Source organism: Colletotrichum scovillei (assembly GCF_011075155.1).
Source record: "Colletotrichum scovillei strain TJNH1 chromosome Unknown Contig00010, whole genome shotgun sequence".
In the NCBI taxonomy this organism is placed as follows: Eukaryota; Fungi; Ascomycota; class Sordariomycetes; order Glomerellales; family Glomerellaceae; genus Colletotrichum; species Colletotrichum scovillei.
Genome location: NW_023336268.1, coordinates 4105723 through 4119177, shown reverse-complemented (window position 1 = coordinate 4119177; position 13455 = coordinate 4105723). Strand labels below are relative to the sequence as shown.

At 53.7% G+C, this 13455-nt stretch overlaps 1 protein-coding gene across 1 annotated transcript; it reads left to right on the top strand.

Moving 5' to 3' along the window:
- Positions 1-6507: 6507 nt before the first annotated feature.
- HER10_EVM0007469 (uncharacterized protein) lies at positions 6508-9067 on the top strand. The gene is made up of 2 exons (XM_035477024.1): positions 6508-6663; positions 7279-9067. The coding sequence occupies exons 1-2, from the start codon at positions 6639-6641 to the stop codon at positions 8931-8933; spliced, it is 1680 nt and encodes a 559-aa protein (XP_035328179.1). The 5' UTR covers positions 6508-6638; the 3' UTR covers positions 8934-9067.
- Positions 9068-13455: the final 4388 nt, after the last annotated feature.

Here is a 13455-nt window from a genome sequence, read left to right as displayed (position 1 = left end):
AAGGTTCCTTTGGGAAGAGAGTGACAGGATGTAGTTGCTGCAGCGCTGGGACCCGGGTATTGGTGGACGAATCATGATGAGAGTGGAAGCGTAGGCGCATCAAGATGGGAACCGATGCTGCAGGGATGGGGTCTGACCTTGAGAGACAGAGAGAAAGAGAAATAGAGATACTTGACCGTTGTCCAATAACGGCTGTGAAGGGTGAAGCAGCGACAGGAATGGGATTGGGAAAAGAGGGAGGAGGAAGAAGAGGAAGAGATGGAGTGTCCAGTCCAAAAACGGCGACCCCCCTGTCTGTAACACACCTGAAGCACGAGAACCCGCCTCCAAGCAACCCCAGGCACGTTCCAGACCAGGGGTCCCCAGCCTCACGACGCAGCACACTAGTAATCACTACCGACCTACAAGTTCCTGTCCAACGACTTTACTGCTTAGAGAGTGCCAGTACCAGGGAATACGGTAAGGTATTCTCTTTCGCGGTGTTCCTGTGTGTGAAGGGAGTAACTGTAAGATAGTACCTACAGAAAATGTATGGACAACAAGCTCTCGACTCTACATTCTTCATTGGACTGGTGGTTGGGTTCACCGTCCACCGTTCCTTTGCGGTCTGCGGTCTGCGGTCTGCGGCTTGCCTGTGACAGTCTAACGCTAAACACGTTGGTTGGCGGCCCCTCCACACCTTGTTTTCGTTGCTTCACTCGAAATCTCATGCCAGACATGCCAGAACCATTTGTCGACTAGCGCTACAACTGACAAGCTTACCGGTAGTTCTCACCTTGGTTGATGATGGTACGGGGTGGTCACTACCCTAGGTACCTTAGGTAGGTACCTTGGTGTCAGTACGTGTCTACGTACCGGCCATTACCCCTGCATAAGTCTTGTCTGTGGCGCCGAATCGGCCAACTGCGCGCCTGCCTTGGAAACGCCGCAACTGCAAGACACCCTGGTGGCAGGTGCCCTGTGGTGGGTGGGGCCTTCCCGTTGCAGTCGCAGCGCACCCGACTGGGAAAGGGAACACTTCACTTCTTGCCGGTAGCATTGGCATTTTCCATGCTCTGTCGAATTCCATGATCCATCTGCTGCACACTTCGAATGCCAGCGAGTCCTTCTCGCCATTGTTCGGGTGTAACCCGACGAACCTCCCTTCTTGTTTATGGACTGTTGCATTTCGAACAAGAGTCGGAACGACGCCTCTCCGTCTCCAGCAACACCGAGCTCTTCAACGTCCATGCTCGTCTGTCTGCCGTCATGCACCAGAAGCGGCAGCACATCACCACCACACATACACGCAATCAATATATGCGCAATAAACTCGAGATACTTGGGCTATATCTGACTAAGAGCCCACATACGTAAACGAATACACGTGTAGATGAATCATGGCTGGGCAACGGCAACGATCAAGTCAGGCCAGATCAGGTGCGTGCGTCTTCAACCCCTCCATTTAATTAATTTATCTCGAGTTTATTCTCCTGCCTGCGGATACCACCAAGAAGTCATCGCGAAACTTCTCTACCCCGGCACGCCGCACAACGCTGCTTCGGAACATTCTTGGCCTTCCCCCTCGCCCACTGCTCCGTTGGCCCCTCATTCCTCATTCTCCGAAAGTTCCCCCCTCGTCAGCGTCAAAAAGCCGTCCGTAAATAGAATCCAGTCTACCCTACTCCGTACGCCCTCTCGGCCATGATCTCTCAAACAAATATGCGGCCCGCACTCACCGCTGGCCTGGCCCAGGGCAGTGGCCCGCCCTTCTCGCCTGTCGTGCACATCCGGAGAAGGCCTGCCGCGGCTGCCACCGCCGTGGCATTCGCGACTCCTGCTCCTTCTTACTGGTTCCCAGACTCCCAATTGCAACTCGCTCCCTTTTCGGCTGCATGAGACACTATCCAACGCTCCTGTGCCCACCAGCCTGCAGGAAACAAGAAACACCATGCACGACGCATCGCCTCATTGAGTTGCTTTAAGAGAAGCGGAGTCGTAATCATTGTCGTCGTCGTCGTCGTCGTCGTCGTCGTCTAGGTACGCTTCGACCGAACTGCGGACATATTACTACGCATCTACCACTCCCATCCTCACGTCGTGGTTGGCCGTCTCTTGCAAAGGCCCTTTCAACCAAACTTCAAATTCCGTCCCTCCTTCGGCCAAACCCCGACTTTCATCGATTCACCTCATATTGCGAGCATGAATGTCACAGGCAGACAGAGGTCCGAAGGGACTCTCTGCTCGGTCTTTTGTGCACTTGGACTATCAAAGCAAGACTGAACCCTCTCAGACTCAGGACCCTTTGCCATCTACACTTCTTACTCCTCAACATCATGTCCGCCAAGACCGCACCATTGCTCAGTCTTGACTAGCTTTTCAAGGTTTCTGGTCACAGGTGAATTAAGTCTGTTGTGTCCATAGGTTGCAAGCAAGCCCCCTGGTCCCCGTGACCTCGTGGCATAACCACCCAAAGTGGGCGCTTGAGATGGCAGTCCCGCAGGCTCTTCCCAGACTGGACCACGAAAGCGAAGACCACCCCGCAAGCCGTTTCCAAGAGACTCTTTGCACTCTTTTCATGGTCTTGGCCCGTCTTGCCCGCAACTGCACACGGCTACAGGCTACAGCCTACCCATTGGCGAGGCACGCTGCACGGGGGTGGTCACTAGCCACCGAGACGTCAAACACCCCAGGGGCTAGTCGGTCGATCAATTGACACGGGTATCCCCTGGGAAAACATGGCAAAGTGTCTGACTGTGACCCGTGTTAGTGTACAGATATTTTGCACGCCGTTTTGCCCCAACTTTCCAAGCAGCAGCCGGGAAACGGGTAAAGTTGTTCCCTCTACTGCCATGTACAAGGTGTCGTCGAGTTGGCGACGTCTCGGATATCGATATGAGAGAATGTGCACAACCTTTTCCAAACGTGCTCACCAGCACAGGCTGTACAGCACAGCCCGAATACCTCACGGCCGCTTTCGCGCACACCGAGTATATAGTGCCGATTTTGCCACTCGACGTCGCAAGGTTCGGATTCTTGGGTGTGTTGCGCCCGTTCTGTGAGCAATTCTTTTTACGTTTGACAGTTATCCCAAGATCTTGAATCCCTAAAAGTGGTCGATCATGTTCGGGCTGTCAATCCTCCTGAAATGGTCAATGCAAACTTTTGTAAAGTTAATGAAGAGGGGGATCTTCACTTCCGATGATGCATATCAGCGGAGGAAGGACAGGGCATAGGGCTTAATAGAGTGGCACCAAGCTTAAAGAGAAGATCAAGACGTATGGGCTGACTCCAAGAGAGAGAAGACAACCCCGGCCGGCTCAAACACAGGCCGAGCTTCCTCACCCTCCGTGCTAGCCCCCCTACCCTAACATCCCATGTGACGAGACATTACTCCATAACCATTACCCAATATTGGAGGGGCTTTTTTTGCAGTGCACTCCATAAAGTGTTTGTTGTGTTTTGCCTCCTGTGCTAGATCCCCGGATCATCAAACAAATGATGAACAACCATAAAACCGAGAAAGGAGTGAAACTCGACGACCACAAACATTTTCTTGCAAGGGAGACGTCAAACCCCCGTCAGTGGTTCACATGGCAGGTTTGTCGTCTGTAGCGAAGGTAAGAAGTCGCGACCCCATATCTCAAGGGGCCGAACACCAGAGACTCAGGACGACGTGTTGGACAGAGACAAAGACACGTGGTCGGATTCTCACGAGAACTGCTTACTTCGTGGTGTCTCGAAAGCGATTGGTTCCCACGAATGGTGGGACTAGTTCGACATATGTTCGACACTACTGTCGTAGAAAAAGGTCAGATGGATTTCTTACATGACGGGCTGGCCGACAGCAGCAGTCAAGAAGTCCCAGCGCTAGTTCAACTAACTCTACGGGGGAAAGACAGGACGAACGAACGAGTGACAATATGGAAAAGTCAATCAATCCTCGAGGAAGGGTTCACCAGTCTTGGCCTTTGAAGGGGAAGAGAGAAAAGGGCTGTGCAATTTTGCACTGGTTTTTCTGCTTCCTCCCACACCCCCATGGCTGCAGTAGGCCGAAACGAAGTACGCGTACGTATGCAGACATTGACATTGACAGTGGCAGTGACAGTGACAGTGCCCTCGTTTTCGTGTGTGAATCTCCCTGAACCTTTAAACTCCATTACGTCCATTACCCAGGTTCTCATGGTACTGTTGGGGCATTGGCCGGAGATCTCAGTAGGTTGCTAGTGTCACTGATATGATGTGCAGGTAAAAGGCTCGAGAGTAAGCTTAATGCTGGGTATTAACTTTCAACCCAACGAGCTGTTTAGGCATAATGAAGGGACCCAGATAGAAAGAATAGGGGAGCAATAGCATGAGGTATTGAATTGATGGTCCCCATCTATACGTATGCCCGCCTTCCCCCCTTTCCATGGGTTTGCCCAGATCGTAGGTCCAGTGTGTGTCCCTGGGCGCGCGGGAAATTTTTTGAAACCAAATGGAAGAAAGAAGCCTGAAGGCGCATTTAGAATAAGAAAGGCGGGGGACGGGGAAGGGGGAGGGGAGGATGGAAGGGAAAAGGGCTTCTCGGCGCGAGTTCTGTCTTGGGGTTGATGGTGTCTCACATCGCGGCGCTCCGCTCTGCACGCTAGAGCAGCCCCCGAAACACGGGAGCCCGCACCGGACGGTCGGGACAGGAAGACACCATAGCTTCGGGGCATTTTGTAGCCTATGATGACTGAGATGTTCCCGACTGATGGATGTTGATCTGGTTGAGGCTACACCATCATCTTCCCTTTACGGCCACTTTTCAACGAGATCCGCGCACAAGTGGCCGCCCGGCAACACCCATATAGGAAGGGAAGAGGCAGACGTCATTCTCTGTTCAGTATGCATAACAGAGGAACAGTAGCTACACTTTCACTCCATGTCCGGACCTCTGCAAATGTTCATGGCATCTACACAGCGTACGTACGGCATGCCCTCACGCCGAGACAAAACAGATTGATAAGGCGGCTAGCGTGTAGCGGAATGCATGACGTCGGGATCTGTCTTGTCCTTGTTCACATAATGGCACCAAGCCGGGTCCACCATGTGGCGGAGCGGCCGGGCTCCAGGTCACGGAGCGTTGGATACCGTCCCGTCGGTGGGGACCCACGCACTCCCGCCATGTTTCTCCGATCCGCCACTGACTAAGCAGATTTTCGTTAGTGGCAGCCCCCGCCGCCCACCGCCTCCCTGCCGTTGCCTATGAGCTCCTCGCGGAAACATGGACCGGAATGCCGCAAAAAAAAAAAAAAAAAAAAAAAAGAATCAGGCCCAACCGGTCAAGATGGAGAGAATGACTGTGGCCTCAGCTTTGGGTTGCTCGGCGCTGTTGGAACTTGAAGACTATCTCCCACACCCCGCTCTCGTCCATCTCCATTCCTAACTTCTCCATGGAGCTCAAACCCGAAGAAGAAGGCCCTGGGACATGGGCCCCTCAATCACAATCCCCTCTCGCGCCATTGTTGCCTTCCAATCGCCTCGCACGACATCAAATCACAGCCTTTGGTTGATCTGTATACGTAGTCATTAGGTCCCAGGGTCGAAGAACAAGACCAAACCAACACAGACGAAATGCGCTAATTGACCTATGGGATATGGCGCAGACCCCAGGAGATGGAGCCCGCAGAGCTGCAGTCCTGCAGAAACACTGCATTTGGTTGCACTTATACGTTGTGGGTTGTGGGGTCGTGTGTTCTCCGTTGTGGTTCCAACAAGCAAGAAGCAGGCTCCAGCGAACGGTACGAATTTGCTGTTAAAGGCAAAGTGCGGTGGGCGGAAGAAAGAGGAGGTATCCAGCATCTGGGCAGACGCCGTTTGAAGCGAGAGCTTGGCGGACCATTGAATGCAAAGCTGTCCGTTGTTGGAGTGTGTTTCCTCCATTCAAGGCGGATCTAATAACCTGGTGGTGCTCTCACAGTACATACAGTTCCGTCGCCAGGGGTCTCGTGCTTGAGGTGCCCCATTGACTTAAGACTGACCAGGCAGGTAACGGGGGGCCTGCGTGAAAGCTCTACCAACTGCATTTCCTGCTGCTTCCTCTCTGTGTGCACTTCTGAGCTCTGGATTCCTCTCCTTCCTCTCTTCGTCCGTATGTGGGTGTTTGTGTGTGTCCCCTTTCCCCTCACCATCCGGCCTCCTACATTCTAGGTACACCATCGACGTCCCACTATCTTCTTCTTTTTCCTCCCAGCTACCTGGGTCGGAATTTGTACATGTTTCCTCTTTACTCGTATGCAGCACCTGTCATCTTTTGACTTTGCAGACTGGACAGTGCTCCTGAAGAATTGACCAGCGTCGAATCAGTAAAAGATCAAAACCTTGTCAACAGGCACTGAATACATCGCTCTGCAGTGTGCAACGGTATCTCCAACGAAGCAAACCAAGGCTTCGACCCCGCTCGACGTCGCGTATACCCGTACCTTACCTTATTACCTACTCAAAAAGACCCCACCGCTTTTACCTAGTGCTATCGCCGGCCGGACCACCACACTTCCCCGTCCTGTTTCCTCTACCTACCCTCCCGTCGCCTCATCTCACATCACACGTTCTATCTGCTGGGAAATCATAGCAAAAAAGTCGTGCCATCTCGAAAAACACTATCGGAAATTTTAGCTTTGACCCTTCACGCCAACATGTTTGGCACGTATCCCGCCCTGGGTGAGTTTACAATTTCATTGAGTGCAGCCAGTGTCGGTCATTACCTAGGTCATCTACCTTATTCTGAATAAGACGAAAATGACAATGCTTTGTGACCTTTTTGGCGCCGTTCCCAGACGTCGATTGTACGATGGCGCCCCTATTCGTTGCTGCGAGCAAGTTGTCATCCTTTTCTCTCTCCCCCCCATTCTCCTTCATCGTTCCCTCTGCGGCGTCTTACCTCTGCATCATCCTCCTCTTCACAAGTAACATTATCCTACCGTACCGTCCATCAATGCCTTCACGGCTTAACCTTATCCAACCTTAAAACACAGAAGCCGTCAATGCCGTTATCTGTCGTGATCCTGCAACGGGAGCCCATCCCTTCCGCGCTTGATCTACCTCCATTCTTTGGCACCGCTTCCTTGGCGGTCCGTTCGCGGGGTCGCCTGGTCTCGGCCGGCGTCCGCTTTCTGTCGCCCGAATTTCATGTCACCCGGCAACTTTCATTTCTCAGTGTTCAGCCAATAGTTTAAACGGGAGCCTCTTACACGTCTTGGGACTGCTAGGGCTATTGCGACACTCGGATACTCTCGAGTGTTCATAAAGTATGTCATCCTAACAATAGCTTGCTAGCAAACCTGCCAACCGCAGTCAAGATCGACCCGAAAGATATCCCACCTCCAACGCCAGTCACGCTGCCGCAGAGCCGGCCCCAGCTGGGTGCGCCGTCGACGACGCCGGCCGGCCAAAAGAAGCCATTGACATCGGTCCTGCAGGACGTCTATCGCCCCGGGGACATCAACAGCGCCATATTCAACGCCTTGGGGGTACACCTCATCCCGGATGCTCCCACAGCGGATCTCATTCCCAATTCCGCTTACCTGCCCGACTTTGAAGGCTGGGGCAAGCTCTCCCCTGAGGAGGCACGTGAGAAGAACGCGGAAACTCGAGTGGTTCTGAACAATGGCGTTCAGTCGCCCGGCTGCCAGACCTTTCTCGACCGTCAGCGTGAGCTATCTCACTCAAACGAGGATGCGTTCCGTACCGTGAGGCGCATCCCCGCGCCCAAGGGGCAGCAGCAGGCACGCTTAGGCAACTCATACGAGTTCTTTAGGTGCCTAGAGGCCTTTACTACATATTGGGATGACCCCACGAACCCCTATGTGCATACCGAAGAGGCCCAAGGGGCCAAGGATGTCACCGTCGACGGCGACAAGGCCGAGCGGGACAACCCGAAAACCCCGGAACGACCTCGCATCTTCCGCACCTCGACCGGCTCATCTATGCCAGGCGAGTACCGCCAGAGCCTGTTGACGGCCTTCCTCAAGCTCGTAGCATATGACTTTGGCTGCAACGTCTCGGCTCCCCGGACGGAACCCCGTCTGCATATCACCAGCGGGCCCGCACCTTCGTCGCAAACGCAACTCTCCAAGCGCCAGCAAGCAGTAGCCGCCGCCGCTATCCCGAGGACGTCGTACTTCGCCTCCGGGTGCACGTTCATATTCCGGACCCCTCGCACGCGCGAAGCGGCCCGGCAGGGCATCGTAGAGGGGCCTCTCGCCGCCGTCTCGGCGCGCGCGAGCATCTCGTTTGATAAAGAGAACGAAGAGGTCATTGACCTGGCCCGCGAGCTCGTTGCCGCCCTCCTCACGGCCCAACACCGCGCGCGCGAGGGCAAGACGGAGAAGAAATTTGGCGACGGCGCGTGGTGGACGACGAAGCCGCGCTGGGGCGGCGGGTCCGGCGGGCCCATTGGGCGTGAGGTCGAACGGGACGCCATCCAGGGCGACAAGGACGACGCCGCCTCTGCTGCCGGGGCTGCTACCTCCGGCTCCGGAGAAAGGGGCCAGCCCGCCGCCAAGAAGCCGCGCAAGAACATGTCCATCTACGACAACTACCGCATGGTCCGCCCGCCCTCGGCCAGCTGGGACCGTAAGACGCGCTATGAGGCCATTGGAAAAGTCAAGGGCGTTGGGTACGACGACGTCTACGTGATTAGCTCGCTGTTCCACCACATTAGCGTCCTGCGCGTGCGCGTGCCGGAACGGCTTCTCGAGGTTCTCGAGGGCGCGGCCGAGCAGGCGGGCGGCGACGATGATGTCCGCAGGAGCTGGGGACAGGTTGAGGCGCGCCGGAGCCCGTGGTATGATTTCTTCGTGCTCGAGGAGCGGCTTGAGGCTATGAAGCTTGTTTGGTCGCTCATGGGCTGGCTGATGAGAAAGCCTGAGGAGGAGGAGGCGGTGGCAGTGAAGAAGACGGAGGAGGATGTCAAGATGGTTGATGCTTGAGATGGGACAAGAAGGGGGGAAAACACGTTGGATGAAGTTGGAGAGTGGCGATAATGGAAGGCACAGAAGGAAGAACATTTTTACATTTCTGGGCATGGCGAAGCTTGATAGATGGCTGACAATGTCAAAAGACCATATTTATATTGAAATTTATCCTCCCCCTTGTGTGTCATCTCTCAATATACGGCCGTTATACAGGCTATGTATATCCATTGTCGCTGGGCGTGTCGACTGGCAGTGGGTATATCTTCAACTCAACCTTACCTGACAAGATCATGATCCCATGCCCTGAGCGAAAAAGTCTGCTCAACAGCAGCAGAACTGTAACCCATTGCCAACCCTTCAGACGGACAGTATATATACAACATGGCCACCAAGAAACCAAGGTTGTTCAAACGTCTTGGGAAACCAGGCCATCTTTGCCATCTGGAGTGGCTCGACTTTTCTCTTCGACTTTATCTCTCACGATCCTCACGTACTGAAGTCAGTTTCCCAATTTCGACCCCCCCCCCCCTTTTTTTTTATTTTTTTATTTAACACCAGAGTGAGACAGTGTGCGAGAGAGATGGGATGAATCTAATCTGCCATCCATCTGCCCAAGCCAAAACCATTGGCTTGGCTTTCTGGCCTGTGACGGGTAAAGTTCATGCATCACTGGAGTTTCCTCGGTCATCTGGGTCGACCATGTCCAGGTTGTCGGTATGATAAGTAGCTTTTGAATAATGCATTTCGATAGGCTACACTAAAATAGCGTTTAGAGTTGGTATAATGACTAGACTTAAAGATGAGCCCGGTGTCTCGATGTACAACCGAGGTGACGATGAAAATGTCGGAGCTTATCTGCTCACAGTATTGCCCCAAGATGTTCGCTGAGAACTGCATTATGGCTCCAGCTTGACGAGAATATCAATTGCTACCCCGAACGAGAGCAGTCCCGTCGACACAGGAGTACTGCAGCACCAACAGGGTTTATACAGTGTTTCCCATAAAAACCTTCTCTACAACAACGCTTCTTGCCTCGTGCAGCACTGTATCTTATGATCTAAAAGGAAGTGCTGAAGGTAAAGCTATACGACACAACACAATGAAGGCGGCACGTGCTCCATGCATGTTGATCACTCGAGGAGCAGTGTGTAAACGTAAAAGCCGCAAGACCCCAAGCCTGGGAATGCAGATGCCGACGGTATGTCTACAGGGCGATCCCTTACATATTGCATCCAATTTCTGGCCAATCAACGTACCTTTTCGACACTGAGAGTCTAGAATGCATAGCATGCATTGAATTGGCAACCCGACTATGTGATAATTTGGTGTGTTTATCAAAGACATGCTACTGCAGGCGGTCCACCCCGCTCAGGTCTGAGAAATGTTTACGAAACGTCTGTCTCGCGGGCTTCCACTGCAAACTAGGGCCATCGCGGCAGCGCCACCAGGGAACCGTTCAACACTTGCATGTTTGGATGTCGTATTCCATCGATTGATCGAGCTTCTAGCATCGTGTAATTGAGCTCCCTGCGCCCGAAAGGCTTTGACTTGGCGGTTGACTAAAGCAATGAAGCCGGTGGGCTGGTTTCGACGGAAGTGGCATTCGGATACGAAAGCTGAAAAGCCTCAAGATTGTAAAGATCACGATTATAGACATCACCGCATCTAAATCGGGCATGGGAATCCGTTGAGCTGAGCCGAAGACACTGCTAGCATGACGATGGATCATGAATGAGACCGCCCCAGAAGTGAGGAGCAGAGTGAAGAAACCGCCAGACTAGGCGATGGGGCCCGCTTGATCTGATTTCTCCGAGACCTGGTTCCGCACGAAATTCGAGATAAGTCATCATTCGCAGGCGATGATAGCCCATTTATCCTAAATCGAGATCAAAATGTGGGAAAACGTGAACCTGAGACCTGTGATATGCTGGTGCATTAACCTTAAAGGTCGGCTAACCACTTTGTTGGGCGGCAGAAGCCTACCATGTCTAGTGGTGACGGAAGATGCCACAAGGCCACGATGCGTGCGGTGCATCTCGGTCCTAGTTTGATGTCCATTGGCCCCGATGGTAAGGATGAATGTCCCGGGACGACGGCGCCATGCAGCCATGCACCAGAGGCTTGGGACAAGATGCCCACGAGGCTTGGTAAAATGCTATGCGCCAGCCGAACGTTGAACTTTTAGCCCATAGCCACGTCTCTCGTAAGTCGACAACTTGATGTCCAATCGATTTCAGCCACGTTCCCGGGGGTAGTGGTTAGCTTTGGTCTGCTTAGAGACATGGTCGTATGCTTTCTCTCCACGTTGCCGGACTACCTCATTTTGGACTTGGATGGACAGGTCTTGCTGGCCGCCAGAGGTCGAAATTACCTTTCCGAGTCGTTGGAGGGCTTGGAATCGAGACCTCTTTGGCGGAATGGAGGCTGCATATACCGTCTGCATACTTTTTGTGCGGTGAGGTGTCAAAGACATGCATCTACGAATACAGCACATACTGTGGAATATGACCCGTCCGGATGAAGTTGTCTAAGACCAGTCAGTTGGGGTCTCGGACAGATGCCGGTATGATGGTGTCGCTTCTGGACCCCAAATGCTAGGTACCAGGGGTAAGAGGGAAAAATGTAAAAGGCGATGATTCGTCAGAAATCGACGCGGCCCCTGTCCGTCAGGAACGCCACAGTGATCGGCAATCCCGTAAGCTTACCAGATTGAGATCGGGGAATAAACGAGTGCGTACTCGAGCTCCTATCAACCACAGACGTCGCGTTCCGATTTCTCATTGGCGCTGTTTCGCTGGGACTGCGCACCAAAACGGTTCGAGCGAGAGACGGGAATCCCCTCGTACGACATGAGCAGCGCGTCCGTCACTATTGACGGCGCGCTTTCACTAGAGCTCAAGCTAGAAGACTGCTGTCACCCAGACAGCAACGAGACGGAGGGTCGATGTTGCGTGCAGTGGGCCAGGTATGACAGCACCAGGCTCGGGTCAGTCAGTGGCTTTGAGGTTGGCAAGACAGCTTCGAATTCGGCGCATGCTCCGTAACGAGGTTGGAGATGGGACGGATGGCCTAGGACGACCAGGGTGCCAATATCGATCAGCGGAAACGTTGGAAAGCTCAATTGCCCATGAATCCTGGGCTCATGTTGTCTACGGCTTCTGGTTGGACCATTTGCCACGACCGTCAAATTGGTAATGAGTCCAATGCCAGCAAGGAGACTGCCGTTGAAAATGGAGCCATGTAGCATCCGATTGAGTAGCGACACTAGTCCATGGGATGATGGCCGGGCCGGCACAACGTTGCTAACGTCGGAAAGCCGACAGTGACAACATGACATATTGATCGAGCGGCTCAACAGCTGGGGTTTCGAAGCGAAGCGAAGGGGATGGGTTTACCGCGCGGAGGCAGCCGACTCTAATGCAGTCCGAGCTGTGGTACTATCGCGAGGCGCTTTCAGCACCGAGCAAACGACTCAACGTTTGGTTCGACTGACGCGATATGGCGTCTAAGTGTGCCGTTGGAGGTAGGTAGCGCGGCATAGCCCTGTTGGATCGGCGTAGGGCGGTCAACTTTGGCGTCAAGTCTCAGCTTGACCGGGGCAGAGAGTTCAGCGGGACCATCTTGGTCGGGTGGAGACGAGCACAGCAGCGCCAGGGCCGTGGATGATGGATCAAGATCGAGCACCTAGTGTATTCAGAGTCTAGAGCGACTGCTTGGGTCCTTGGATGGGCGGGAGTGACGCAGAGGTAGATGGTGGATGTGAAGCTGGATGACGGTATTGCTTGGTGCCCCCTGTGGGCCAGGGTCAACCGTGTAAGGGAGGGCGAGGCGGTGGGTGGTTAGTTTGCGGTTCGTTGCCATATTGAACATGCTTTGCTTTGGTGCGGTTCCGTTTTGGTGACCATTGCCGAGACGTCTCGGGGAATGAAGTGACCTAAGGTTCCGTTCCCCAAGTCACATATCGAGTTGAGAATGATTGCGGCTGAAGATAGTGCAAGGGTTGTCTTGGATTGGCGACAGGCTGAAGAGTGAAGACTCGGAGAGAGGAATGCGAAAACTTGAAGGGCAATGAGCAACGAGATTTGCAGTCCGAGTGTGCCAATCTGGAGTTCCCTTGCACCGTATTCCTTGGTGAACACCCGACTATGGCAATGACGAAGATGCAGAGAAAAGTCCGAATGTCGTACGCAATATTCCGTACGAAGTACTACTGCCGTACTGCCCGCGTAGGTAAGGTATGCTACGTACTAGGTATGCATGGCAAGCCGCAGTACATAGAGGGCAGGGCAGGGCAGGAGCGGTGGCACCGAGCCCCAGTTACCCAGGACAGGGACAGTAGGAACGGTAAGGTACCAAGGTAAGGTAGGGACGATGGGCGCGACATCCATCACATGGTGACATGGTGGCATCGCAGCAAGTGCTGTTTACAGGAAAACCCTAAAAAGAGACTAGCGCTGTCAACTGTGCCCCATTTCTCGGTTCTCACCGGGCTGGGAACGGCCTTGGTATGGCCTGTGCTCGTGGCTGATTGCCTGCC

Bases quoted from the DNA above. Each gene is read 5' to 3' on its own strand.
- HER10_EVM0007469 (XM_035477024.1), top strand. From the start codon at position 6,639: ATGTTTGGCACGTATCCCGCCCTGG. The intron at 6,664-7,278 runs GTGAGTTTACAA...ATAGCTTGCTAG, and splicing joins TGGCACGTATCCCGCCCTGG to CAAACCTGCCAACCGCAGTC.